This window comes from Odontesthes bonariensis, chromosome 11 (assembly GCF_027942865.1).
Source record: "Odontesthes bonariensis isolate fOdoBon6 chromosome 11, fOdoBon6.hap1, whole genome shotgun sequence".
Taxonomy (NCBI): Eukaryota; Metazoa; Chordata; class Actinopteri; order Atheriniformes; family Atherinopsidae; genus Odontesthes; species Odontesthes bonariensis.
The window spans coordinates 7,224,052-7,251,930 of record NC_134516.1 but is presented as its reverse complement, the minus strand read 5'-3'; the positions used below and the strand labels follow the sequence as shown (position 1 = coordinate 7,251,930).

The window sequence follows — 27,879 nt, the reverse complement described above, 5'->3', positions numbered from 1 at the left end:
AGTGGAAAAAAATTTAACTTTAAAAAATTAAACTTAAAAAAATTAACTTTAAAAAATTAAACTTAAAAAAATTCAACTTCAAAAAAAATAAACTTAAAAAAATTCAATGGAAAAAAATTTAACTTTAAAAAATTCAGTGGAAAAAGAACCAGACTCCGGGTAAACCGTGAGAAGCAATCGATCCGTGTCTCAATTCTTCCAACGGCAGCCAATCAAGTTACGCTCCATTCAGATCAGCTCAATAGATATTAAGTAATATCTATTAATCAATTTTACTAAAAAATAGCAAATAAAGTAAACTCACTCACTCAGGAAGCAGCATCACCCGTTGGTGGACACGGCTGATCTTTGTTGAAGTTGAATTTTTTTACACTGATCTTTGTTTTAGAAATACTTTTTTTTTACACTGTTGGTTTTTCAAATTCAAAGTCTGATTTTGATGCTGTAAAAATTCAATATTAGTAATTCATATTCAAACTCTGATGGCACAGAAAAACTTCCATATTTCTGAAGCCATCAGGGAGCTTTGCTGACGTTATGCCCGGGACAAAAAGTGCCTGAAAGCTCCAGAACAGCCTGCATGGTGGTGGTAGTGTGATTATCTGGTTTAAAGCCAGTCCGAAGTCATTAAAGATGAGCTGAAACTGCATTAAATCAGTTCAAGTCCAGAAATAAAAAAGACTTAATGTTGATTTCATGAGTTCTGAGACACAAAAGATTCAATTTTCTTCACCTTTTTTTCCCCAAAAATGTCCTTTAATCAGTTTTACAGCAAAACAGTAAACAGAGTTTCTTCACTTTAAGGCTTTTTCTACACTGTGACACAAATACACTGAATACTGGGAATAGTTTGGCATGAAGATTCATAGACAGGAAGCCCCGTTCGTGTGTGTGTGTGTGTGTGTTGTTGGCAGTCTCGATATGAAAATATTGGAATGAGGCGGCGTTAAAGACGGCAGATCTCTCTGTAGGAGTGCAGAGCAGAAAACGGGTCTTTGCTTCAGCTAAGAGGCTTAAAAAGAGCCTCTTCTTCTTCATCTGAGGTGCAGAAATACGACATCAGCCTCAGTCCTGCCAGTTTGGTTTAAAAGAAGGGATGAAATCTGACACCAAAGGGCCAATTTAATCTAAAAAATGAACAAGATGCGTCTAAAACTACAGCTTCCCAACAGCCAGAGCGCAGAAATAACGAAGATCGCAACAAAAGTTCAGGAATTATTCAGTTAATTCAGGCAAAAAATGACTTTAGACTCGACATTTTGTTCTAAATACTGTTAAACGTTCTGACTTTAAATGGTTGATGTAGTTTTGTTTTACTAAATTAATCTTTTTTCTCGTACAGAACAGTCAGCTTTAGGGCTTTCGCTTGTTATTAAGTCATCAGATCTGACTTAATGCAGCGGCATAAAGGCACAAACACACATCATTAATCCAGCAAAGGCACAAGTTCTTTTAAAGGTAATCAAAGGTTTCTGTGGACTTCAATGCGTTCTCCTCACCGGACCGTTTTAAAAAGTGCTTCATTCGGACTTCAGAGTTCCAGTTTAAGCTTTTAAATCTCTGAAATCATCGATTCAAACCAAATAAAACCCCGTTTTGGGAAGCGTTTACCCGCTTTACTCCATCCAGCAGCGTCTGAACAGCCTTCTCGCCCCTCACGGTAAACTGATGGCGACAGTAATCCATCCCATAGTCTCCGCCCACACGCGCCGATCAGGATCTTTCATCCAACGCGCACGCAAAGAGGAAAATGAACCAGCAACGACTGCTGGGAACCAACAACTGCAGCTTAAACATCTGCAGAGCGTCGTTCATGCCCAGGTAACCGTGGAAACGGGTGTCAGATTTCATCACCTTTCAGGTAGCTAAAAAAAGAGGCACATGTACGTGTGAAGGAACGTCCTTCGTACTCCACCGGCAGTTTAAATAGTGCACAAAGATGAGGGAACGCCACCGAGCGCGCCTCTGAATTCAGTCCCCCCGAAACCAGCCTTCAAACTATTAAAGATATAATTAAATAACTTCATTTGCTTTAAGAAGGAGTTATAAATACAGTGTTTCTGAGCAGGTGGAGGCAGGTGGAGGCAGGTGGAGGCGCTAACTGTGGGACAAACCCATTCATTGCTCAGCAGGAAAATACTGGGAGTGTTCCGGGGAGGCTCCTCCGTCTGAGGCAGGGTGCGTTTGGTCTCCGTCAGAGTCTGTGGGCGCCGCGTGGGTGGCGCCTGCTTGTGTTTTGTGGATGGATGCCAGCCGGTCATCGCTCCGGTTTCTGCCCAACGCCTCGCACCCGGCCGCCGCCCGCTCATTAGGTACCTAGCAACCAGGGGAACACACAGAGATGAAGCGATGAAACGTTCAAACAAACAAACCGGAAGCAAAACAACATTCTTCTTTCCAAAACAGCTGGCAGCTTAATGCTAACATGCTAACATGCTAACATGCTAACATGCTATCTGCCTGAAGCCTCAGACATGAGCCCAAGCCTCCCTGACGTCTCACTGCATTCATCTCCCGTCTTCAGCTCCATCTCAGCACGTCTTCCTCGCTCCTCTGTGGGAATCTATCCACGCCGGAGAGGACGCCGCGTCTCCGTGGGAACGAACGCTGCTGAGGCTGCGCTGAGAGGGTGGAGCTCCAGCTAAACGTTTACGCTCCTGGTTTCAACGTTAATCCGACTGATCTGGAGCGACTTAATGCGATGCTAGCACGTAGCTGTGATGCTAACTGCTAACAGAGCTAACTTTCTAAGTTACATACGAGAGAAAATGGATGGATGGATGGATGTTACTTTTATTTTTAATTGATCTAGTGTCAAAACGCTAGTGGAACCTTTACCGGCTGCTTATCATGTTGTAAAAAGCCTTTTGAAGTGTTGCACCCCGTGCACTTATTCATAGCAGAACACTAGGAGGTGTGCCAAAATGACTTTAACTTCTTTTAAAGGAAGATCCCGTATTTAAAGTTTAAATCAGCCGATGTGTAATATCCTGACAGATTATTTAAACAGACCTGTTTTTATAAGATGCTCCCTCAGGTGTATTTTTTAAAGATTAATGAATCAATATCTGTTGTTTTATAATAAAAACAAAAGTGAAGCCAGCTGGCTCCATTTAAAAGTCTTCTCTTTTGTTTTAAAGACATGAAATCATCTTATTTTCCTGACAACATTTTGTGAAATGTCAATTTTGTTAAATGTTGTTTTTATTTATTTATTTATTTCGTCTTTTCTGTTTTGATTTCGAAAAAATTTGTTTATTTTGTGAAATTTTGTTTATTTTATCTTTTCTATTCAATTCCAAAATACTTTATTTATCCCAGAGGGAAATTAAATGTTGATGTAACTCAATTAAATCAAAGAGTTATTATAGATGCTGATGGCTGTGGGCAGGAAAGATTTCCTGTCGCGGTCCGTTTTGCAGACGCTGAGACTCTTTGAGACTCTGTTTTCCGATAACAGTCTCATGGAGAGGATGTTCAGGGTTGTCCATAATTCTCTTGATTTTATGCAAAATCCTTCTTTGAGTTTTTTTATTTATTTTGATTTTTTTATTTAAAAATAATTTTTTTCAATAAAATAAATAAAATGTTATATTAAAATATTAAATATTAAAATAAATTATTTTTTATATATTACTAAAATAAATTATTAAAAATATTTTGTATTTTGTGAAATTTAGTATATTTCGTCTTTTCTGTTTTATTTGTTGTATTTTCTGAAACATTGTATTTTGTATATTATGTATTTTGTGTAGGCAGTCCAGCAGCGGATTCAGTGAACAATCCAACATCTAAAACTAAACTCATGATGTCAGATTGACATCATCAGGGAGTAACCCAGGCAGGCATGCGCCCCGCGTCACGTAAGCACTCAGGTGTGGGCGTTTCACAAAAAACACAAAGACGTCCGCACGCATGTCCACGCCCACATGCCACACAGGTAGGGATTAGTCACTGTTATCACAGCATGCATCAACACACAGAAGGAGGAAACCCTGGACACCTCCACCTCCACCACCACCACCACCACCCTGCACACAGTAGTTTTCCATTAACCTTCACACGCTCACCTTTCTTCAGAGTGAGTGGGCAGCCGGTGGGAGAAGGAAGTGTCTGATTAGTGAGAGTTAAACAACAGATGTTAACGTCTTCTTTTAGGACTTATGAGCGAATCACATCACTAAAATCACTTCATGTATGAACTGTTAGAGATTATCCAGAATGAATGCTTCGGGTTTTTAATCATATCTGAGAAGTGTTGTCGGTCTGTTAAAAGCTTTTGGGGCCACATATAAATATCTTGACGGTACATATACGGTATATATAACAAGAAAACGTTCATCCAGCTGTCTAAATATTCATAATCATTGCTGTAGCCTGTGCTGGCCTCCCTTAGAAAAGACTGAATAAAGGATAAGTGTCACATGTTCATCCTGAATTAGATTGTAAAAGTGACATATTGAGGAAAATTCTCCTTTTCTGTCCTTGGGAGCATATGTTAGGATGTCTGGAGTGGAAAACTCCCCAAAAACTCTTAGCTCCCTCTTAGCTCCCCTTTGTGTGAAAGTTCCCATTTAACAAACTGTTTGTCACTCCTCTGCTAAGCCCCGCCCACTCACATCCACCCTGCTGGACGGATGAAGCCAGCTTCTGGGGGAAATGTGCTGCTGTCAGCTCGACAACTTGCTCTATCACTGTTGATGAGAAAGCATCGTTTGCTAGCTTCTGCTGCTAGCATCTGCTGCTAGCTTCTGCTGCTAGCATCTGCTGCTAGCATCTGCTGCTAGCTTCTGCTGCTAGCTTCTGCTGCTAGCTTCTGCTGCTAGCTTACTGCTACACTGCCGGACTATGTGTGTTGGAGTGTTTTTGGTACGACTGGAGGAAAAGCTTCGTTATGTTTGTGTTTACTACGTTAAATTACACACCAGATGCCCAAGGTTTGATGACACATAACAAACGTACAACTTGCAGACATACAGAAACTAACGCCTCAACGACTCCCTGTTGAAGCTTTAAAGTTTGAACCTCCTTCCTCGTCCGGTTCAAACTGATGCGTCTCAAAAAAAGGTCAAAATATTTCACCTGTGAAGTCAGGAGAGTCATTTCAGATTTGAACTCTGTGCTAAATGAGTTAGCATGAGTTTTTAACATGTTTACAGTCGTCCTTATCACTCAATCAAGCATCTTTTTTCCCAAAGTTTGAACATGTGTTCAGATTTAAGGACTTCAAACATGAGCTGTTTGAAGTCCTCCCAGCCTGTGAGTGCTTCAGTCCAACGGCCGCATGTTCAGATTATTTCGACCAACATTATACTTCTAGGAGTAGTTTTAAATCTCTATACTTTTTACTTTTCCTTGAGTAGATGTGTGCAGCAGAAACTGTCCTCTTACTCCGCTACATTAGGCTACATTGAGCTGGTTACTTTTCTTCTTACCTCTTTGGTATTCTACGCCTCATTATTTTTACCCCCCCGCGTACGCCTCATTTTAATGTTTTATTCTGACAGAGAGAGAGACTTCTGCCAAAGGCTCTACCACCTGACTGTGTTCCACCAATCAGACGCAGCCGTGCAGTCTGGTCCCGTGACCATACCACAGCCATTATAACTAACAGCCTTGCCACTCACTATTAAGCCCCATTGTACCGGCTTTTTGGCTGCAGTTCCACCAGAATTCCACTGGGGGCGTCGGTGGAGACCAGAATGAATGGGGCCCAATGGAGCTAGATGCTACAAATGGTCAGTTTCACCTAAGTCTCCTCAAGAGCGCTCAGATTTGAATGTAGTTTCTGAGAGCTCAACATGGGTTTCAAGTCAAAAATCTACTGAACGAGTACATATATCCCTTTGATTTCTTACAGGTTGGCTTCTTGTTGTCCACAACGCGCTAGCATTGTGCTAATGACAGCTGGTCGACCGGCGAGAGAATGAATTACGACCAGAGGCACCGCTTGACGGCTGGCTCCATACCAAGCGACAACAAAATTAAGATGGACTTTTTCCGCTTATGTTACCACAGATTCTCTCTTACTACAGCTCTTCCTTGAAAACGCTGCTGCCTTTGAGACCAACCACAGATTCTATAATACTAGATAGGCTGTGGACCAACAACAAGCAGGATTGTTGCCGTAAAGCGGCATCCCCCGTCGTAAGTTATGTATGACGTCATATACACTTCAAATCCTTTTTTTAAGCAAATGAGTGGCTCTAAAAAATCTAAAACTCAGCCATGGGTATTTTCTAAACATCCTCTTTCGAACACAACATTCGAATTATTAGAGAAAAAATTATATCTTGAGATAAGGACACGAAAGGGCGTATAGCTCCATAGGACTCCATTCATTCTGGTCTCCAAAATTGAGCGCCCCACGTGGAAAGAGGGTGGAACTGCAACCAAAATCGCCTCGTTGGAAACCGGAAATGCACCGTGAGTGGCGAATCAGCACTATTATAGAATCTGTGACCATACTCAATCTCAGCGGCGGGACGGGTTAGCTTTAGCATTAGCAGTCGTAGCAAACAAAGAAAGAAACAGATGAAAAATGTCAGAACCAACGGTGGGAAATGAAGACGCAGACGAGGCCTCATACTGAAAGCATGTTTACCTTACAAAGAGTGAGAAACAGCAGCTACATTATGTGTCTTCTGTCAACCAAAACAAACGCACATTTCAGCAGAAACTCAACATCTAACTTGAGGAAACATGTAGCGCTAAGTTTCCTAAACTCGTTTTTTCCCCCATGGATAGGTGAATGTTTGTTTTTTAGGTTACATATGGGTTACATATGTTTTACACATTTCCTAAGTCTCTTTTATTTTTATTGAAGTACTTGAATTTACCTGGATTATTTTTATTTAAGCTATTTTGCAAATAATACATTCATTTTAATTTATTTTATCAATTGGATGAACTCTAATTTGCCTAAAGATGATTATTTAGTATTTTTGTCTGTCTGATTGAATGCTTGTGTTAACAAATAAATCAGACGTTACTCAACAGTTACTCAGTACTTGAGTAGTTTTTTACTCTTACTCAAGTAAATATTTGGATGACTACTTTTTACTTTTACTTGAGTCATTATTCTGAAGTAACAGTACTTTTACATCACAGGCGTGATCTGTGTTTCTGTGCCCCTTTCCGCTCCCTTTCTGTTCGGTTTTACTCGTATATTAACCGTTCCCCTCTCTGTGTACTCGACATCACTGCCATGAAAACACACTTTTTCTCTGCTGAACATTAAGTACAAAACTGAGGCGAGGAACCAACGGATGAACCGAAAGCTTAATCGAGTCACGCAGCGAAGAGGCAGATGTGCGAACGTGAGTTTCTGTGTTCACCTGCAGCGGCTGATTCTCTGCGGGAGGACCGCCGCTCTTCTTCACGTTCATCAGCTCTCGGATCTGGACCAGAGCGAAGGCGATGGTGACCCAGGGGGCGCCGGAGACCACCCAGGCCGGCCTGGTGCCGTCCTCCTGGTCCTCCTGGTGTTTGGTCTTCCTGGCGGGCAGCACGCCGGCGGAGCGGGCTGGGATCGGGCTGCCGATGACGTTCTGGCTCTGAACCAGGTCGATGGTGGCGATGGGGACGGGGCTGGAGGGAACCGGGATGTTCTCCGCCAGAATCTTGTCTTCTGAAAGGAGGTGGGTGTGAGATGAGATCTCTTGAACTCTTTTCTGACCACGTCCGGGGGAAATTTCACACGGATGATTACAGATCAACAACTTTATTCATCTTTACGTCTTTGACTCGCATGATATCTAACTTTAACGTTGATCTACCGCAAATTTCGGACTATAGAGCCGCACCCTTTAATTTTAAAAAGAAAATCCATTTTATACTTGTATAGGCCGCACCGGATTATAAAGGCCGGCGCACACCTTTACGATGTCATCGTTGCATCGTTTGTCGGGTGATCGGCATAACAATTCGGACCGTATTTGTCACGCTCGCACGTCCACCGCACACACTTGCGAAGCTACGAGTTTTTTGACCGAATGTTATCACATGACCGAAATAGGAAGCCACAAATCACGTGACTTTCAAACTGGAGGCAGCCATGTTTGTGTCGTAGTCGTCCAACGTGACTAAGTGCGCTATTCCCATTGGCTGTTTAAATAATCCTGCGCGATGACATCGGAAAACAGAGACCGCACACACATACGGTTGTATTCGGCACGAGGAAAATCCGTACGGAAATATCAAACATGTTTGATTTGATCCGATGAAATGACAAAATCGTTTGTCGGCTGCTACCGCACACCTTTACGATTCCCATGCGAAGTCATCGGGCCGACAAAATCGTACACGAATCGTAAAGGTGTGCGCCGGCCTTAAGGCGCAGGTGTCCACACTGTAATATGAGATATTTACACAGAAAGATGTTATACGTAAGGATTTTTAAACTTTTCATTAAATGCTTATGATAACATAAACAAATACGAACTGCAAATGCTTTTTTTTCTTCCGAACAGTGCCTGTAACACCGATGGTTTTAACTTAAATCCCCATCGGTAATGTACAAATACGTGGCGTAAATGCGTAAAGGACAGAAGCCTACCACCATTGATTGATTGATTGATGCCAACACGTGCAGCAGCTCTGTTTCCTTCTTCGACAGCCAGATTGATCGCCTTTATTTAAAACAGGGCTACCCAAATTCAGGTTAAGATGTTTCCCTGCTCCATCACACCTGATTCAGATCGATGCTTCATCAGCTGGTTTAACAACCTTTTGAAGAGCTCCATTTCATCTGAATCAGCTGTGTTGAAGCAGGGAAACATCTGAAACCTGCAGGACGTCGGCCCTCGAGGACCGGATTTGGGTAGCCCTGATTTAAAAGCTGCATCATACGCTTTTCTTCGTTTGTTTTCCATGTTGAGGGCGAGTACAAATGTCCGATTTACAATCAGTTAGTAGTGCAAGTGTGTTTGATTTTCAGTGCATCACTGTAAACTATTTGTTCATTTTATTGGTCTAATGTTACGAGGCAAAATGTTTTTGGCGGCATGGAAAAAAAAACAAGAAAAAAAGATTTATTAGCCGCACCGGATTATAAACCGCGGTGCTCACAGCCCGGGAACAAAGTAGCAGCTTCTAGTCGGGAGTTTACGGTACTCTGAATAAGACTTAAAGACACACAAAGCATCTTTTCCCACGTTTCAGTAATAAACTTCAGGTTGTTCCCACCTTTTCCTTCAGCCTCTCCACTCAGACACTGGATGAAGGCGAAGATGAGGAGGATGGCGAGCGAGGCCATGCCGATTCCTCTGAACGTCACCGCGGCGCCTGCAGAGCAAACACAGACGAGCTGCTTGGAGGCCTGAGATAAATCAGCTGATAAATCCTGCGACATCAGGACATCAGGTCTTACCAAAATAATTGACAAACACTCCTCCCACCATGGCTCCACAGCCGCGGCCCAACCCGAGGTGCAGGCCCTGCAGGATCCCCTGCGCCGACGTCCTCAGGGCCGGCGGGACGGCGGCGCTCAGGAAGGAGATGCAAGCGGCCCAAACCGAGGCGTGCGTCACACCTGGAGGACCCGGGGCACAGAGCACAGGGCTTTAACTTTAATAAATCCACATTTCTCTGGTCTGTGGCAGCGATGATCAGAACAAACTGTGGGAAATGTGTCATTCTGGCACTAATTTAGGTTATAAAGGGAACTTTTTGTGCATGTAAAGAGGTTAAAAGACTTTGAATCGTGTTTTAAGAGCTGCTCTGAAGGGAATCTGAAGCCGTCTCTTAAAGAGAAACAGAGATGTGACATGATGTCTGATTTCAGGACGAATTATAAGACTAGTTTTAAAAGAAATTAAAATTCAGAATCAACCCGTTCAAAGCTGAACTTTGTGTCTGAGTCACAGCTGTTTGTTTCTCACTTCCACTGAAACTTTCACTAACTAACCCGCCCGCCCGCCCGCCTCAGGTTAGCTTCCTGTTTGCAGATAAAACAGACGAGGTCACATGACCACCGTGGCAGCTCTTAGGAAGGTTTCACTTGTTTATTCTGGGACTTTACGGTGTTTTCTCAGGGCGGACATCTTAAACACTTCATTTAAAAGTCTTCATCACGGCTTCTTCAGGCCGTATTCTCTGTGTGTTCACACATTTCTATTGACTTACGTTTGGTTTGAACACTTTATGATGATTGTGTTATATATTCCTCACTATTAAACTTCAGAAATCATGAGGGTTAGTTCCAATAAAAGTGGGATTGATTGTGGAACGGCTGTCGGGTTAAAGCAGCTTCTGCATTCAGAGGGAGCATCTGTTCCTGTTTCCTGTGCAGATCAGGAGGAAAAACGCCGCCCGATAAGCGTCCTGTTGAACAAACAGTCCCGTCCCGTCCCCTGGGTCCTAGAGTCCCACCTTACCTTGCAGGACCTCCATGGGCAGGACGATCCAGGCGTTCTGCAGGTAGGAGATGTAAAGGTAACGAGCCGTGTTGCTGGCCAGGCCGATGTACAGCACTCTGAGAGGGGGGGACAGTTAAAGAGACAAAACCTTTTAAATCTTCCATCTGAGCTAAAAAAAAAACCCACAGAAATAACGATGAAATATTCTGATTACAACTTCAAACAAAGTCCAAAGACAAAGGAAGCGAATAAAAACCAGCTCCTTCGATGATTTGTGACCTTTTGGAGCAACGCATCATCAGAGCGGAACAGTTTTCTGACCAAAGTCTAATGGTTTGGCATCAAAGACACTCTGTAGCTCTGGGAATTATGACTTAATTATGACTGAGGCTGTGTTCAAAACCGCATACTTCTCCTACTACTCATACTAACTTTTTGAGTTAGTATGCGAGTTTGAGTAAGCTAGAAGTTCCCGGATGCATACTAGATTCAACCGAAATGTTGGGTATGCATCATGAGGTTACTACTCATACTCAAACTACCCAAGATGCAACGTAACGTGACATCGCCGATTGTCATTTCCTGTCAAAACGGCAGTTTCAAGCTAGCTGCAACGAGGGTAGGTTCACTTCCTGTTTTCAAAACAAAAGCACCAATTGTATCCTAATGGCTTTCCCTATGATAAAAGGCAACGGGTATTTTATTTTGTGAAAATAACCGGAAGTGCGTTGCTTACCACAGCTAGCTTTAGTAGCGCCGAATTCGTGGGAACAAAATTGTATGCACTATGGAAGTATGCAGTATGTAGTATGCAGTATGTAGTATGGAAGTATGCAGTATGTAGTATGCAGTATGCACTATGGAAGTATGCAGTATGTAGTATGCAGTATGCAGTATGGAAGTATGTAGTATGCAGTATGCAGTGTGTAGTATGTATTATGCAGTATGCAGTATGCAGTATGTAGTATGTAATATGCAGTACGCAGTATGTAGTATGTAGTATGCAGTATGTAGTATGTAATATGTAGTATGCAGTATGCAGTATGTAATATGTAATATGTAATATGCAGTATGCAGTATGTAGTATGCGGTATGTAGTATGTAATATGCAGTATGTAGTATGTAGTATGCAATATGTAGTATGTAATATGTAGTATGCAGTATGTAGTATGCAGTATGTAGTATGCAGTATGCAGTATGTAATATGTAGTATGCAGTATGTAGTATGTATTATGCAATATGTAGTATGCAGTATGTAGTATGTATTATGCAGTATGTAGTATGTAGTATGCAGTATGTAGTATGCAGTATGTAATATGTAGTATGTAGTATGCAGTATGTAATATGTAATATGTAGTATGCAGTATGTAGTATGTATTATGCAGTATGTAGTATGCAGTATGTAGTATGTAGTATGCAGTATGTAGTATGTATTATGCAGTATGTAGTATGCAGTATGTAGTATGCAGTATGGAAGTATGTAGTATGCAGTATGTAATATGTAATATGCAGTATGCAGTATGTAGTATGTATTATGCAGTATGTAGTATGTAGTATGCAGTATGTAGTATGCAGTATGTAGTATGCAGTATGTAATATGTAGTATGTAATATGTAGTATGTATTATGCAGTATGTATTATGCAGTATGTAGTATGCAGTATGTAGTATGCAGTATGTAGTATGTAATATGTAGTATGCAGTATGCAGTATGTAATATGTAATATGTAATATGCAGTATGCAGTATGTAGTATGCGGTATGTAGTATGTAATATGCAGTATGTAGTATGTAGTATGCAATATGTAGTATGTAATATGTAGTATGCAGTATGTAGTATGCAGTATGTAGTATGCAGTATGCAGTATGTAATATGTAGTATGCAGTATGTAGTATGTATTATGCAATATGTAGTATGCAGTATGTAGTATGTATTATGCAGTATGTAGTATGTAGTATGCAGTATGTAGTATGCAGTATGTAATATGTAGTATGTAGTATGCAGTATGTAATATGTAATATGTAGTATGCAGTATGTAGTATGTATTATGCAGTATGTAGTATGCAGTATGTAGTATGTAGTATGCAGTATGTAGTATGTATTATGCAGTATGTAGTATGCAGTATGTAGTATGCAGTATGGAAGTATGTAGTATGCAGTATGTAATATGTAATATGCAGTATGCAGTATGTAGTATGTATTATGCAGTATGTAGTATGTAGTATGCAGTATGTAGTATGCAGTATGTAGTATGCAGTATGTAATATGTAGTATGTAATATGTAGTATGTATTATGCAGTATGTATTATGCAGTATGTAGTATGCAGTATGTAGTATGTATTATGCAGTATGTAGTATGCAGTATGTAGTATGTATTATGCAGTATGTAGTATGCAGTATGGAAGTATGTATTATGCAGTATGCGGTTTCGAACACAGCCATATTGTCCTGAAGCTTTCTTCTGTGGTGTTAAAGCACACATCCTGCAGCAGGCTGGACGTCCCTCCTCTCAGCGGGACAGAAACGGCGCCGCACCCATCGTTCATCATCTATTTGCTCATCGCCAACAGAGATGACCTCAGTGTTTGTTCACTCAGAGCAGCTGAGTGCGCACACACAGCTGCGCGGGTCACTGAGCATCAGCTTCCCAAACCATGATGGGATTCAGGCGGATGCTCCGATTGTGCCGACGTGCTGGTAACCATAAGCTGGGACAGCAACATGACGAGTCCCAGGACCCAAAACTATCTTTATTCTGTCATCCCGGAGGACCTCAGGAGCTCGTTGGTGTAATAAAGTGGCTCCGAGGATCAATCAAACAGAAACTGAGCCAAAAAAAAGGGTCATTTAAGTAAGTCCTGATATCAGAGTAGAGGGAGCATTAATATCAGCAACTCTGATCCTTTCAGGACAAAAAGAGGCTAGCTTCTGGAGCTAGCTTCTGCAGCTAGCTTTAGTAGCGCTGAATTCGTGGGAACAAAATTGTAAATAGCCGGTATTTAGTTTTCAACACGTTGGGGATCTAAACGACTACTTTCTCGCCAGAAAATGTTTCAAATGTTGCTAAAGTTTACAGAGTTTAGAGCTTAAGTGAAATCAGCTTCAGGCCGGCTGATTTCGGCTCAGGCAGGAGCGAAATGCATTGTGGGTAAACGCTCTGCATACTGTCTGATCGATGAGTATGTAGTATGTAATATGTATTATGCAGTATGTATTATGCAGTATGTATTATGCCGTATGCAGTATGCAGTATGTAGTATGCAGTATGTATTATGCAGTATGCAGTATGTAGTATGCAGTATGCAGTATGTAGTATGCAGTATGCAGTATGTATTATGCAGTATGCAGTATGTAGTATGGAAGTATGTAGTATGTATTATGCAGTATGTAGTATGCAGTATGGAAGTATGTAGTATGTAGTATGCAGTATGTATTATGCAGTATGCAGTATGTAGTATGCAGTATGTATTATGCCGTATGCAGTATGTATTATGTATTATGCAGTATGTATTATGCAGTATGCAGTATGTAGTATGCAGTATGGAAGTATGTAGTATGGAAGTATGTATTATGCAGTATGTAGTATGCAGTATGGAAGTATGTAGTAGGTAGTATGGAAGTATGTAGTATGCAGTATGGAAGTATGTAGTAGGTAGTATGTAGTAAGTAGTATGCAGTATGTAGTATGCAGTATGGAAGTATGTAGTATTTAGTATGTAGTATGTAGTATGCAGTATGTAGTATGCAGTATGTAGTATGCAGTATGTATTATGCCGTATGTATTATGCCGTATGCAGTATGTAGTATGCCGTATGCAGTATGTAGTATGCAGTATGTATTATGCAGTATGTAGTATGGAAGTATGTAGTATGTAGTATGCAGTATGTATTATGCAGTATGTATTATGCAGTATGGAAGTATGTAGTATGTAGTATGCAGTATGTATTATGCAGTATGCAGTATGTAGTATGCAGTATGTATTATGCAGTATGTATTATGCCGTATGCAGTATGTAGTATGTATTATGCAGTATGCAGTATGTAGTATGCAGTATGGAAGTATGTAGTATGTATTATGCAGTATGTATTATGCAGTATGTAGTATGCAGTATGCAGCATGGAAGTATGTAGTATGGAAGTATGTATTATAAAGTATGTAGTATGCAGTATGGAAGTATGTAGTATGTAGTATGCAGTATGGAAGTATGTAGTAGGTAGTATGTAGTAAGTAGTATGCAGTATGCAGTGTGTAGTATGTAGTATGCAGTATGGAAGTATGTAGAATGCAGTTTGTAGTATGCAGTATGGAAGTATGTAGTATGCAGTATGTAGTATGTAGTATGCAGTATGTAGTATGTAGTATGCAGTATGTAGTATGCAGTATGTAGTATGCAGCATGGAAGTATGTAGTATGCAGTATGTAGTATGCAGCATGGAAGTATGTAGTATGCAGTATGTAGTATGTAGTATGCAGTATGTAGTATGTAGTATGCAGTATGTAGTATGCAGTATGCAGTGTGTAGTATGCAATATGCAGTATGTAGTATGCAGTATGCAGTGTGTAGTTTGCAGTATGCAGTATGGAAGTATGTAGTATGTAATATGTAGTATGTAATGTGTAGTATGCAGTATGCAGTATGTAGTATGCAGTATGGAAGTATGTAGTATGTAATATGTAGTATGTAATATGTAGTATGCAGTATGCAGTATGCAGTGTGTAGTATGCAGTATGTAGTATGCAGTATGTAGTATGTAATATGTAGTATGTAATATGTAGTATGTAGTATGCAGTATGCAGTGTGTAGTATGCAGTATGCAGTATGGAAGTATGTAGTATGTAATATGTAGTATGTAGTATGCAGTATGCAGTGTGTAGTATGCAGTATGCAGTATGGAAGTATGTAGTATTTAGTATGTAGTATGCAGTATGTAGTATGCAGCATGGAAGTATGTAGTATGTAATATGTAGTATGTAATATGTAGTATGCAGTATGCAGTATGTAGTATGCAGTATGCAGTGTGTAGTATGCAGTATGTAGTATGCAGTATGTAGTATGTAGTATGTAGTATGCAGTATGCAGTGTGTAGTATGCAGTATGGAAGTATGTAGTATGTAATATGTAGTATGTAATGTGTAGTATGCAGTATGCAGTATGCAGTATGTAGTATGTAGAATGCAGTATGCAGTATGTAGTATGCAGTATGTAGTATGCAGTATGGAAGTATGTAGTATGTAATATGTAGTATTACATACTTAAAGGGTAATTTAAGTAAGTCCTGATATCAGAGTCGAGGCAGCACTAATATCAGCAACTCTGATCCTTTCAGGACAAAAAGAGTCTGTAGAACGTCTTTAAAGTGAGACTTTTAAATACCATCTGCTCTGTTCAGGTAATTAAAGCGCAGAAAATCTCATTTTAAGAGTTAAACACAGATGCAGCTGAACGGAAAACAGCCCAAAGTGCGGCAAAGTAACATGAGAGTTTCAGAGTTTGTGTCACATGACATCTGTTTGTGACCTTTAAACATGATGCAGGGATGGAAGGCCACAGAAACCACTGCATATCTCTTTAAACGCTTTTAATTATTGATTCATTCGAGCTCTTCGACACATCCTCCTGCCCGGCGGGTGGATCTAAAACTCGGACGCTTCCTGAAACAGTCGCCTCCCGTTGACTCGGGAGCCGTAATCTGAGCCTGAAATCTAACACCTCGCTCTCGAATGTCGGCGGTGCCTGCGAGGCTCGGCCCCAGATTCACCGAGACAGAAACCCCGGGCATCAATGACGCCATTGTTCCACAGAGGCGACTCCGGAGACAACGAAGCACTGATGCGCTGCTCGCTGGAGGACCGACGCCACTGATGGCGTCTTAATCTAATGCCGCGGCTCTCAGCGGTTCCTCATCATGAGGCTGCAAGAAAGAGGAGATCAGGGGGCTTTTCCTCGTATTTATTAGGGGTGTGCAAAATAATCGTCATGACGATGTATCGCAATTCTAATTTTCGCGATCTACTGCATCGATTCTTGACGCCAAGTATCGATTATTTTTTATTTTTTTATTTTTTTTTTGGGGGGCCTTTTATGCCTTTAATGATAGGACACGTGCAATTGATGCATTTCGCTGCAAGGGATGTTTGCAATATATATATATATATATATATTTTTTTTATAGTTTTATAAAGCCTATGCATTTTTTTTTTGTCTGTACTGATCATCCCTATTTTGTTTTTTGAAGTTTTTTAAATCCTATGCACTTTTTGTGATGAGTGTGTCCAGTAATCGTAATATTTGTTTTAATGGAAATACCTCCAAAAGTTGTTTCAATAAATACAGTTATGAATTGATTTGCTTTGAGTTCAATTGGAGACACTATCCAGATCATACACAGCCAGTCAGCCACTGGTAATGGCTGTATTTTTTTTTAAAGTATGTTCAATGAAAATATTGCAATGCATCGCGATGCATCGCAATAAATCAAGTATCGTGATGCATCGTGACTTCTTTGCCAATACCCACCCCTAGTATTTATCTGGACTTTTCCACAAATATTCCAAATCTGAGACTGTTAGCAGGCAGCTATTAGCTAACGATGAAAAGGAGGAAGTTAAACCCCTCCCTGAACAGATCACTCTGACTCTGTCGCCGTCTTACCTGACGTGTCCCACCAGCTCGATTAACTTGTGGCTGGTGAAGTAAGCGGCGAGCTCGGAGACGTGGCTCAGCACGGAGCAGACGCCGAACAGCGTGGTCGAGCCCTTCAGTTCCTGCAGGTGCCAGAAGAGGAAGCTGAAGACGAAGCCGTAGCCGAAGCCCATGAACCAGGCCACGAAGAGCACGGAGCTGTAGCGCACGGTGCAGAGCAGCTTCAGCAGGTCGCTGTAGTGGAACTCCTGGCCGGCGTCCAGGCCGCCGCCCGCTGGCTCCGCAGCGCTGGGCTCCGCAGCGCTGGGCTCCGCAGCGCCGGGCTCCGCAGCGCTGGGCTCCGCAGCGCTGGGCTCCGCAGCGCTGGGCTCCGCTGGCGTCTGGGAGCTCGCCGGCTCCTCCGCCACCTCTGCGAGCTCCTGCTGGTAGTTGCTGCTCTTTTCAAAGTAAAACTGAGTGGCCACAATGAACGCCACGCCCATCAGCACGCCAAAGACGATGAAGGCCACGCTGTAGTTGTGATGGCGGTCGTCGGGCGGGACGCAGCCGCCGTCGATCACCACCTCCGCGCTGGTGTGGTCGATCCAGATGCCCACCAGCAGCATGGCCAGCCCCCAGCCCAGCGAGCCCCACATCCTCTGCAGGCCGTAGCGGTCGCGGGCTTTCCCGAGGTACTGCAGGGTGACCGTGTCCACGATGGTGACGGCGGGGGCGCTGAAGAACTCGCCCACGATGATGACCAGCAGGATGAGCAGGAAGATGGTCTCCACCTGGTCCTGGTTGTAGATGAACACCAGCTCCTTCTTGGCGGTTGGCGTGGGGGAAGGCGTAGCTGCGCTGGTTGTCTGGAGGGTGGTGTTAGGAGCGTCCTGGGTGGCGTTCGCTGCCGCCGCCGCCGTCGTGTTGGCGTCTGCGCTCCGTTCCTGCCTGCGGAGCAGACCCCCAAACAAGCGTGGGGCTTCGGGAAGCAGGTAGAGGGCGGCGACGCTCCGGCGGCTCCTGGAGTGGTTGGTGGAGATGTTGCTGAAAGGGGGCGTGGTCACGGCGGGCGCCGCCGTGGTCAGAGACGCGCCCTTCTCCACGCACTGCATCTGAGCCTCTTTGACGAAGCCGATGCCGCAGTTGAACAGCAGCCAGCACAGAACGGAGAACAGCAGCACGGCCTTCCCCTTCCTGAAGCGGTCGGCCACCACGCCCCAGAAGGGGGCGCTGCAGAACTCGATGAAGTAACGGATGCCCACGAGCAGCCCGCTGCGGCTGGCCGACATGCCCAGCTGCTTGTAGTACACGGCCAGCAGGGGGTGCAGCGAGCCGTAGGCGGCGTAGAAGAAGAAGTAGAAGACTTTGGAGACGAGGAGGCGGCTGTTGATGCGGAGGCACAGCCTCTCGCAGCAGTCTGTGGAGCCGGGCTGCGAGGGGGGCGGCTGTTCGGGCGCCTCCGAGTCGGGCGCCGCGTCACCCGCCTGATGCTCCACGGACTGGGTGTTGAACGGCTCAGCCAGCACGTACTTCCTCTTCTGCTCCTCCTCGTCATCAGTCAGGATGGCAACCTTGTCGTCAGCTGCCATATCTGGAAAATATGGAAACGAGGGTCAGACCGGCCCAACGTTTAACAACCAAATGAGGCTGAATTTACCGGCTCAGCTTCCCAACATCACGTCTGGTCCTCATCTAAGGCAGATGTGCTCACAAGCATGTGTATTATGCCCCAAAAAGACAAAAATGTCACCTGAACAGGTTAAAAAAAAAACAATCCCACTGTGAAAGGGTTCATATCTTCCAACAGGAGTAATTCTCTTTGTGTGACACAAAACCAACAACTAATAACAGCAGAAATAGATCCGGCTGTGTATCTGAAGCTTTAACGACTCCACAAATATGAGCTCCAGCTGTGAAATAGCTACTAAATCAGTGGTCTAGAGCAGGGTAAACAGGAATATATCCACTTATACTTCGTTCATAACAGTGGAAACTCACTTCTAATCTGACCTGGCCTCAAGTTTCCAATAAATACTCTAACAGAATCCATCTTTTTCTAATAAATCAACTGGTTTGTCTGAAATAAAAACGGTCTTAATGACTTAATGAATGAGAAGCTACATAATGAGCTGAACCAGAACCGTCTCAGTGCTTCTGTTACCACAAAGCAGCTTTAACATGTCTAAAAAAAAAGGCGATTTTATCGGTCTGATCGCATCTGATGTCAAAACTTCAGCTAAATTAGCCAAATTAGGGGTCTATAAAGCACATTCTGAGCAACATTATTACATGTTGAGGGTGCTGAACTGATCATTTACAGAGGTTCATATTCAGTCAGGAAACCAGACGAGTTGCCGAGGACCGCTGGAGGTCCTCAGATCCCGGGTTGACACCATCTGTGTGTCAGTGATGAGCTTATGCGGAAGTATCTGACGTTTGGAACAAAGACCCTGTTTATTTTTCACCTCGCACCACCAAACTCAACGCAAAAAACTCTCAATTTAAGCGCGATATGGAAAATACCGGCTCGACAGACAGGAAGTGACTGCTAATTCTGCCTCATTGCTGCCGTAAAACTCAATTAAACCCTTAAAAGGCGTTTTCAAACGCATTAATATAAAGCAAAATACGACATTAAAAGACTAAATACGTCAGTTTCTTACCTGCTCAGGTCACCGCTCCCATTAAACTATGACTGCGCAGTTTCTTTTGAATTTCTCTCTGGTCGGTTGGACATTTTTCACTCAAAAGCCATCAAAAAATATCACTTTAATTCAGCGATAAACGTTGAAATGTTTCATAAGGTGTCCGTGTTTGCGTTTGGGAGTGAAGTTAAAGTGTCGCTCCGCCGTCTTTGTATTGAGAACAACGGCGGCTCGTCTAACCGGAGATCCCACCTGTCCTCACAGAGGCGGCGGCCGTTAATTTCGCCATGACAACCGTTACAGCTTCCGGTTCGATCTTTCAAAATAAACGCCGCCGCTGCGCTGGATTGGGCATTAAAAGTGACATTTACCCAAAATATGAGATCATTTCGGCTCGGCATTAGTTTTCATTTAGAATATTTAATGATTTCTGAGCAATAACTGTGGCGCAAAGAAACTTTTGTTGCTCCTTAGGTTAAACACCTCACCCTGCGCCATTTAACAATAGAAGTCAATAATGACCTAATAAAATTAAAACGTTTATTACACGGTGATATAGGGATTCTCGCTTGTAATCCGTTAAATTACCATGAGATATAGCAATAAGGGAGTCGGTTTAAACATAAAAGTCCACTTCTAACAATAAAATGCTCATTATATTTTTTTTAAATAAGCCATTAATCTGTTATTTATGTCCATTTTACTTGTTGTTTTTGTGTATTTAAACAAGCTGAGAGTTAAATTCATAATTGTGGCAATTAAATTCTTAGCTTTGTGACTTTTTTCTCCAGAAACAAATCCATGCTTTTACTTTGTCCACATCCGGTTGGTGTGATTGAGTGATTTGTGGCTCTTTGAGCCGGCGGAGCCACTCCGTCTGAACATCTCTGCCGCCTCAATTAAAGGGAAACTTCCAATAATCACAGTGAAAACATCCCATCAACCCATTTAAAGGAGACGCTGGGAAAGTGTCAGAGATTAACACTTCATTTGGGGGAGTTTTTCTCTATAAATTAAACATTATATCACAATAAAGAGCAATAAAGTGGCTATTAACGCAATGACTGACAAGGTGGAAATCCTTCTTGCAGTATATATGAAGGATAAAAACGAGCCAATGAATAAAAAAGGGAAAAAAATAGAAAATTACAACTTTACTTATTATAATTATTACATAATAAAGCTTCAGATGGATGCAAAACGCATCTGAAATGCCTCTAAAGTGACCTGTGTTCAGTCTTCTTTGTGTTAAGAATTAAAAGCCTCATATATTTACAGCTGTGACACCTTATCACACTAAAACTGTACAGATGTCTCAACTTCATTCAGTTTTCAGGAGGTGAGAAATGTTACTCACTGATTCCCCTCGTAAGAAATCCAGAAAATTGTCTGATTTGAATCACATTGCAATCAAAAATGGCAGAAAAACAGATAGAAAACAATGATTTCCTTCAACACAACAAAGGCAGGTGAATGTGATAATGCAGGTTCAAACAGGAGGTGTAATGACAGGTGTGTTGGTTTAAGGAAAAAGGAGCCACAGGAGTTCCTGGAAGGCGTCACAAACAGGAAACCACGAAGCAGGCCGACCTGTCCCATTAGGTCAAACGCAGTGACTGTTCTCCACCTGCAGGGAGAGCCGTTTCCACAGCGTAAATGTAAAGAATACTAACACAAAGGTGGATGTTTTCTCCACCTAAAACTGACATCAGGGATGTTTGCAACACAACCGCACCTTTAAAGTCGTCATTTTCATTTAATAAAACCTTTTTTAAATCACACGTCAGTTAAATATGTGGGTAAAAAACATCCTGAATGTGTGTTAAAGGGATAGTTCGCCTCTTCTGACATGAAGCTGTATGACATCCCATATCAGCAACATGATTTATGAACATCTTCTTACCCCCTGCTGCGTCCTGTGAGCAGAGTTCCAGCCTCGTTTTGGTGTTGATGAAGGTAGTCCGGCTAGTTGGCTGGGGTTTAAAAAATAAAGCGTTTTGCTTCTCAAAACAATATGCGTTCAACAGAGTAATACATTTGCATCACAAAATCGTTCTCCAGGAAAAAGTCAGACCTCACAATCTCTTGGCCCTATTTTCTCTCCCTTCGTATCACTGCCTGCCGTGCAGACCGAGCAGCAAACACCGTAACAGGCGCGGCTGTCGGCAGGCGGCAGCAGGCAGTGATACGAAGGGAGAGAAAATAGGGCCAAGCGATTGTGAGGTCTGACTTTTTCCTGGAGAACGATTTTGTGATGCAAATGTACACAGGAAAAAAAATGCCCCTCCAAAAATAAGTAAGAAAAACAACAAATAAAAGACGTTTTTGGTTGAAATAAGCAAAAAAATCTGCCAATGGAACTAGTGAAAATCGGCTTGTCCAGATTTCTTGAAATAAGATGTGATATTTGGGACTTTTGAGATAAAAGTGATCTTGAAATTAGCTTAAAAACCTCTTCAAATGAAAAAAAAAGCTTGTTTCATATGATGTGTGACTCAAACAATTTGTTTTCAAGACTTTTTCCCTTAACAAGATATTCCAGATGTATTGCATTAAACCAAGTCCCTATATCTGGCTGAAATGGTACTTATTAGGCAGTTGTGTCTTTTATTAAGTGTAATGAGATACTCAATGAGACAAATATTCTTGGTAAGATTTAGATTTTTTCCAGTGTGTTACTCTGTTGAACGCATATTGTTTTGAGAAGCAAAACGCTTTATTTTTTAAACCCCAGCCAACTAGCCGGACTACCTTCATCAGCACCAAAACGAGGCTGGAACTCTGCTCACAGGACGCAGCAGGGGGTAAGAAGATGTTCAGAAATGATGTTGCTGATATGGGATATCATACAGCTTCATGTCAAAAGAGGCGAACTATCCCTTTAAGAGCACAGCAGACTTGAAATCCTATGAATGAAGAGCAGAATTAAAGTCCCAGAGTCCCAGAGTGAGACGTTAAAGAGGACAGACGCACTTCAGAAGTCGGACTCGTCTGAAAGGTCCCCCCGCTGCGTCCAGTGCAGCCCCTTCCTCCTCTTCTTCCTCTTCCTCTCGCCCATCAGCATGGCAGCCAGCACGGTTATCACCACGGTGACGGTGATGATGAGGACGGTGACGGTCTCCGCCACGCACAGCTCGCCGTCCACCTCGGCCAGCGGGAGGCCCCGCAGGACGGGCGGCTCCCGGCAGGTCAGGTTGGAGTAGTCGTCCAGCAGGAGCCTCTGGATGCTCTGCAGCTTGTGGAAGACTCTCTGCAGCTCGCACTCGCAGCTCCAGGGGTTCCCCCGCAGCAGGATGTGCGTGCTGTAGGTGTGGATGCTCAGGAAGGTCTTGAAGCAGATGGTGGACAGCCGGTTGTCGGCCAGGTTGAGTAGCGTTATGCTGGTGAGCGGATTGAAGACGCCCGTCTCCAGCTGGCTGATCCGGTTCCCGGCCAGGTTCAGGAGCTCCAGGGAGCGCAGCATGGAGAAGGTTCCCCGCCGCAGAGCCGTCAGCTGGTTGTCCTGCAGCCGGAGCTGCCGCAGGCGGCTCATGCAGGCGAACGCCCTCACGTGGACGCTTCGGATGCCGTTGCTGCTCAGGTTGAGCTTCTGGAGGCCGTCCAGGTGCAGGAAGCTCCAGCTGTCCAGGCGGGTCAGCTGGTTGTGGGCCAGCTGCAGCTCCCGCAGGAGGGCCAGGCCGGCGGAGAAGGCCGCGGTCAGGGTGGAGATGCGGTTCCAGCTCAGGTCCAGCTTCTGCAGGGACTCCAGCTGAGAGAAGCTGCCGTCCTCCACCTGGCTGATGCTGTTGTTCTGCAGCAGCAGGACTCGGAGCTTGTAGTTGGTGCTGAAGGCGCGTTCGGGGATGACGGAGATGAGGTTGTCGGACAAATCGAGGAGTTCGGAGGCGGCCGAGACTCTGCTGGGCAGCTGGGTGAGGAGAGCCCGGGAGCAGATGGTGAACCTGGGCTCCTCCAGACACTGACAGCCCGGCACGCATCTGGGGCTGTGGGACCTGCAGGAGGCCTCCGCGACCACCAGGAGGAGCAACGCCAGCTCCTTCATGACTCCCAACGGCTCTCTGAAACCAGAGCACACAGTTACAGGAAGCCTGACATGGAGGACGGCTTCCAAAAGCACCGATTTAAAGGGACAGTTCGCCTCTTTTGACATGAAGCTGTGTAACATCCCATATCAGCAACATCATTTCTGAACATCTTCTTACCCCCTGCTGCGTCCTGTGAGCAGAGTTCCAGCCTCGTTTTGGTGTTGATGAAGGTAGTCCGGCTAGTTGGCTGGGGTTTAAAACATAAAGCGTCTTGCTTCTCAAAACAATATGCGTTCAAAAGAGTAATACATTTGCATCACAAAATCGTTCTCCAGGAAAAGTCAGACCTCACAATCGTTTAGCGCTATTTTGTTGCTGATATGGGATGTCATACAGCTTCATGTCAAAAGAGGCGAACTGTCCCTTTAAGGCCTGTTATCATCAGGTCCGAGCCCTGAAGGCTCATTGTATTTGCTCATTAGTCGCTGCGACATCAGTTGCATTTCTGATGATCTAAAATGCCCCAAAACTAATGAAATTCGCTGCATGCCTTCAGGAAAACGCATAAAATCAGATGTTTTCTGCTCAACAGCTCAACTGTGACACTTTCTGTTTCGGGAAAAACATGAAATCTCATACAGATATTTAACATGTGAAGAGGGACAACAGATCCTAAACTAAACAGGAAGTTGGTTTAAGCCTTTTCAGGTGTTACATTTCAACGAGCTCCTTCTTCAGATTTGATCGTGTCCCCTGAAACATGATCAGAATGAGCAAAAAGACACTTTATCTGCCAGGACTCCCTCGAAAAAAAGGATTTTTAATCTCAATGGGACCTTTTTCCTGGTTAAATATAGGTTTAATAATAATAACAATAATCTTTCCTCAGAGCCGAGCACCAACTCATGGTCATAGCACCATCATGATGGAGAAAATAAAACTAAAAATATGTTTGTACGATTATGGATGCGACTAAAATTAAAAAACAAAATAGTTTGAGGTGAAGAAAATACTATTTTCTGCTTTAATTCTAAATGTTAATGTGGGTAATTATTCACCCTGAAACCCCGCCCCCTCATTTGCATAATGGGGCAGAAATGCATCCAGGAATGTAGACTAAACAAAGAAAGAACTCAATTTATTCCAATTGTACAAAAAGTTATGGTTCACATTTAAATGATCAAACTGAAATATTTAAAGCTATTTTCCAGAGAAGTTTTCTGCAGTCTTTGACATTTTGATGCTCTGAGGAGAAGAAATGATTTCAGATCAGTTTATCGCTTTCTGTCTGATATCTGCAGCGATTTGCAGACATTCTGCTGCTTCCAACCTTCTCTGTGGGAGATGTAAGAACAGCTGAATTCACTCTTTAGCTTACCTGAAAGGTGATTTTATCAGATTATTTTATTAGAGCAGAGCGACAGCCTGGAAACGCTTTTAGTGACCACGAGCTGCCGGTTTCAGTCGCCTGACAAAAGAAACAGAAAGTATGTCAATGACAGCAGCTTTTGATCCGTCCGTACGCACACGCTATTCCATCATCTTTATTCTTTTCTCCACAGATAATAGCATCATCTGTCGGGCTTTAGTCAGCTGTGGGGTTGCAGGTCTTCTTTTCATTTCAGGCAGATCAGCTGCGAGCATCTAATCCACCGCGGTGAGCTTAAAGTGATTCAGCGACAGCTGCACTCGGAGAACAAACGGACCTGCGCTGCGAAAAACTGCGATGCAGCACGTTTTCAGGCAAGTTTGAGGAGTTTGTCATCGATTCCAGTTTGAATTACAGAGGAAATGTGTAAGTAAAGCACAAGCATCACTCCTAAGATGGGTTTCTGTGCCGGAAAGGACAAATAAGTGCGTTAAATCATGCTGCAGGTTCCCCATCAAGGGTCGGTGATAGAAGAAGAAAGCAGAACCAAGCTGTGTTTTACTACAGAAAATAAACTCTGCATCATAAAGAGATACGAGCAGAGGGGCAGAGACATTCAGGGTTAAAGATGAGGATAAAGAGTTCAAACTGGACCCGGTGAAGCAGCTTTTAGCTGTTATGCTGCTCACAACTGGAACAAACTACCAGCAGAACTGAAATCAGCCCCAACCGTAAGCTTTAAAAACATTTCTCTTTCCGTGTGCTTATGGTTGAGTTTATATTTTTCTTTTCCCCTCTTCTTTGATTGCTTTTAACTGTGTTTTTAATTTTTATTCTATTTTTCTTCTCTTTAAATTGCTGCTTTATGCTGTTCTTTTAAATGCCTTGTCTTTATGTAAAGCACATTGAGTTGCCTGTGGTATGAAATGCGCTGTATGAACAAAGATGCCTTGCCTTAAAGATGAGGTTAAAGATGAGGTTAAAGATGAGGTTAAAGATGAGGTTAAAGATGAGGTTAAAGAGCTCTCTTACCAGCAGCTGCTCCTGCAGTCCGTCCGTCTACCTGCCGACAGCAGCAGGTGGAAAGTGGACATGATGGAGGCGGGGGAGGGCGGGCGGTGACGGTCCAGAGGAGCTGACGAGCGACGCCACAAAGACGGAGCGATGGAAAGAGACACAGAGGGGGGAGAGCTGGTCAATTATTCACCAGGCAGCGCCGTGCTGTGGGAGGAGGGATGAGGGGGAGCTTTAGCAGGCTGAAACCGGGTCCAGACACATCCGACTGACTGTTTATCTCTTTATGCGCTGAAACAGGAAGGTGGAGGGTTTGGTTTCTGTTTAAAGCACGGGCTGGAGTTCTGCTGATGTGCTCAGAGGTCAGAGTTTCAGCTCCTCAGAGGTTTTTCCTTCGTATGAGCCAGAAAAACGCAGAAGCTGGTGAGGACGGAGCCAGAAAGTAATAAATCAACACAGCTGCACTCAAAGCTCTGAGGCTCTGATAATGTCCAATAATAACAGTTTGTCAGGCTCAGATAATTATAGTTCAACACATTTCTGGTTAAGAGCCAAGTTTATCAAATGTTTGAGGCTTTAAAAGCTGAATTCCAGTGAACCAACACTGTATTGTGTTTACATTTGGGAGGAATTATGGGTTTCCTCTGAGCTATCCGACAGTCTGATGTTCAACCAGCTCCAGCTGTTGTTACCATGTCAGACATCAGCCGTCACATCTGCTGCCTGATGACGATTTTACAAGATTTAACCCTGAGCGCAGCACGGAGGTGGCACTAAAAACCCTCAAAACTGTGATTAAAAGGCAAGAATGTCCATCACATATCTTTAAAAGAGGTTAGATTTTATCCAGAAACTAAATCTGAAACATGAGTGGTTTTTAAAGGTAAAAATCCACATTTAAAAAGCTTAAAAAGTGTTTTTTTTAAAGTTATCTTAAAGATTTAAAACATAAAAAATCAAAAGTGTATTTGAAATCTTTTCACACGACAGCAGTTGGTTAAAAATGTGAAAATCCACATATAAAATTCTACAAAAAAGGGGCAAATGTAAGTTTTTTTGTATTTAAATGTAAAAATACTCGTTTTTTAAAGGTGCGTCACCAAGTAAAACAGAAAATTAGCTAAATATCAAACAATAATGATGATTTAAAGGCAGTTGTGACCACCTGAAAGAGGTCACTGCTGCTTCTTTGTGTTTTAAAACATCAGAACTGATGTTTGTGTTTGGCTCGAGGAAGGACTCGTTATTTTACATCATAAATGATGTCGTGCTTTGTCCTGATTGGCTGACTCCAGTAAAATGTGGTTTCATTAAACGGCCCTTTTTCGGGTGCCAGCTGGCGGCGGAGCGTCTGGACAGAAGACGCTCTGAGGTGTCACACATTCAGGCCTTCTGATGACACTTGTGTCTTAAGGAAAGCTGCGGCTCTTTAATCCCACGACATGACAATCGGACTGAATTAACCTACAGACGAGACAGATGCTGAACCTTAAGAGAAAGATGGAACCTTTACTCATCTATGAGGACGTGTGCTGACTGAAACATGAGATGTTTTCAGGCATCTGTGGACGTACAGATGGAGAACGGACCTCAACCCGTCCATCCGGCTGCTTTTTAACCCAAACTCAGAGTTAATTGTGTCCAAGGACACAGGGTCGATGTCTCCTTCACATTTTTCCATTTATTCCTCTAACATTTGATCATTCACAGTGCAAAGCAGCTCCTGTGTTTTCCAAGTCGAGTCGAGTTTTCCTGCTTAGTTTGAGCAGATTTTACACTCTTAATTGACAGGAAGATTGACAGCTGTCCTGAATGTTTTCCACCTGTGAATAATCTTTCTCTCTGTGG

General features: G+C 43.0%; 2 protein-coding genes across 5 annotated transcripts; both read right to left on the bottom strand.

Annotated features, from left to right (window-relative positions):
• Positions 1–736: 736 nt before the first annotated feature.
• Positions 737–19,894, bottom strand: LOC142391539 (major facilitator superfamily domain-containing protein 6-A-like). Of its 3 annotated transcripts, XM_075477376.1 has the most exons (8): positions 19,642–19,894; positions 17,009–18,569; positions 10,377–10,474; positions 9,371–9,532; positions 9,187–9,285; positions 7,338–7,630; positions 4,071–4,113; positions 2,233–2,316 (listed from the first exon to the last, which is right to left on the bottom strand). In XM_075477376.1, the coding sequence occupies exons 2-8, from the start codon at positions 18,565–18,567 to the stop codon at positions 2,309–2,311; spliced, it is 2,262 nt and encodes a 753-aa protein (XP_075333491.1). In that variant the 5' UTR covers positions 18,568–18,569; positions 19,642–19,894; the 3' UTR covers positions 2,233–2,308. The 3 variants fall into 3 exon arrangements, with proteins under 3 accessions (XP_075333489.1, XP_075333490.1, XP_075333491.1); XM_075477374.1 differs by lacking the exon at positions 4,071–4,113 and having other exon boundaries at positions 737–2,316; XM_075477375.1 differs by lacking the exon at positions 4,071–4,113 and having other exon boundaries at positions 737–2,316; positions 7,338–7,627.
• Positions 19,895–22,483: 2,589 nt separating this feature from the next.
• LOC142391325 (uncharacterized) lies at positions 22,484–26,292 on the bottom strand. 2 transcript variants are annotated; one of them, XM_075477095.1, is made up of 3 exons: positions 26,050–26,292; positions 25,027–25,116; positions 22,484–23,681 (listed from the first exon to the last, which is right to left on the bottom strand). In XM_075477095.1, the coding sequence occupies exon 3, from the start codon at positions 23,663–23,665 to the stop codon at positions 22,598–22,600; it is 1,068 nt and encodes a 355-aa protein (XP_075333210.1). In that variant the 5' UTR covers positions 23,666–23,681; positions 25,027–25,116; positions 26,050–26,292; the 3' UTR covers positions 22,484–22,597. The 2 variants fall into 2 exon arrangements, with proteins under 2 accessions (XP_075333210.1, XP_075333211.1); XM_075477096.1 differs by lacking the exon at positions 25,027–25,116 and having other exon boundaries at positions 26,050–26,077.
• Between the last annotated feature and the right edge of the window lie 1,587 nt (positions 26,293–27,879).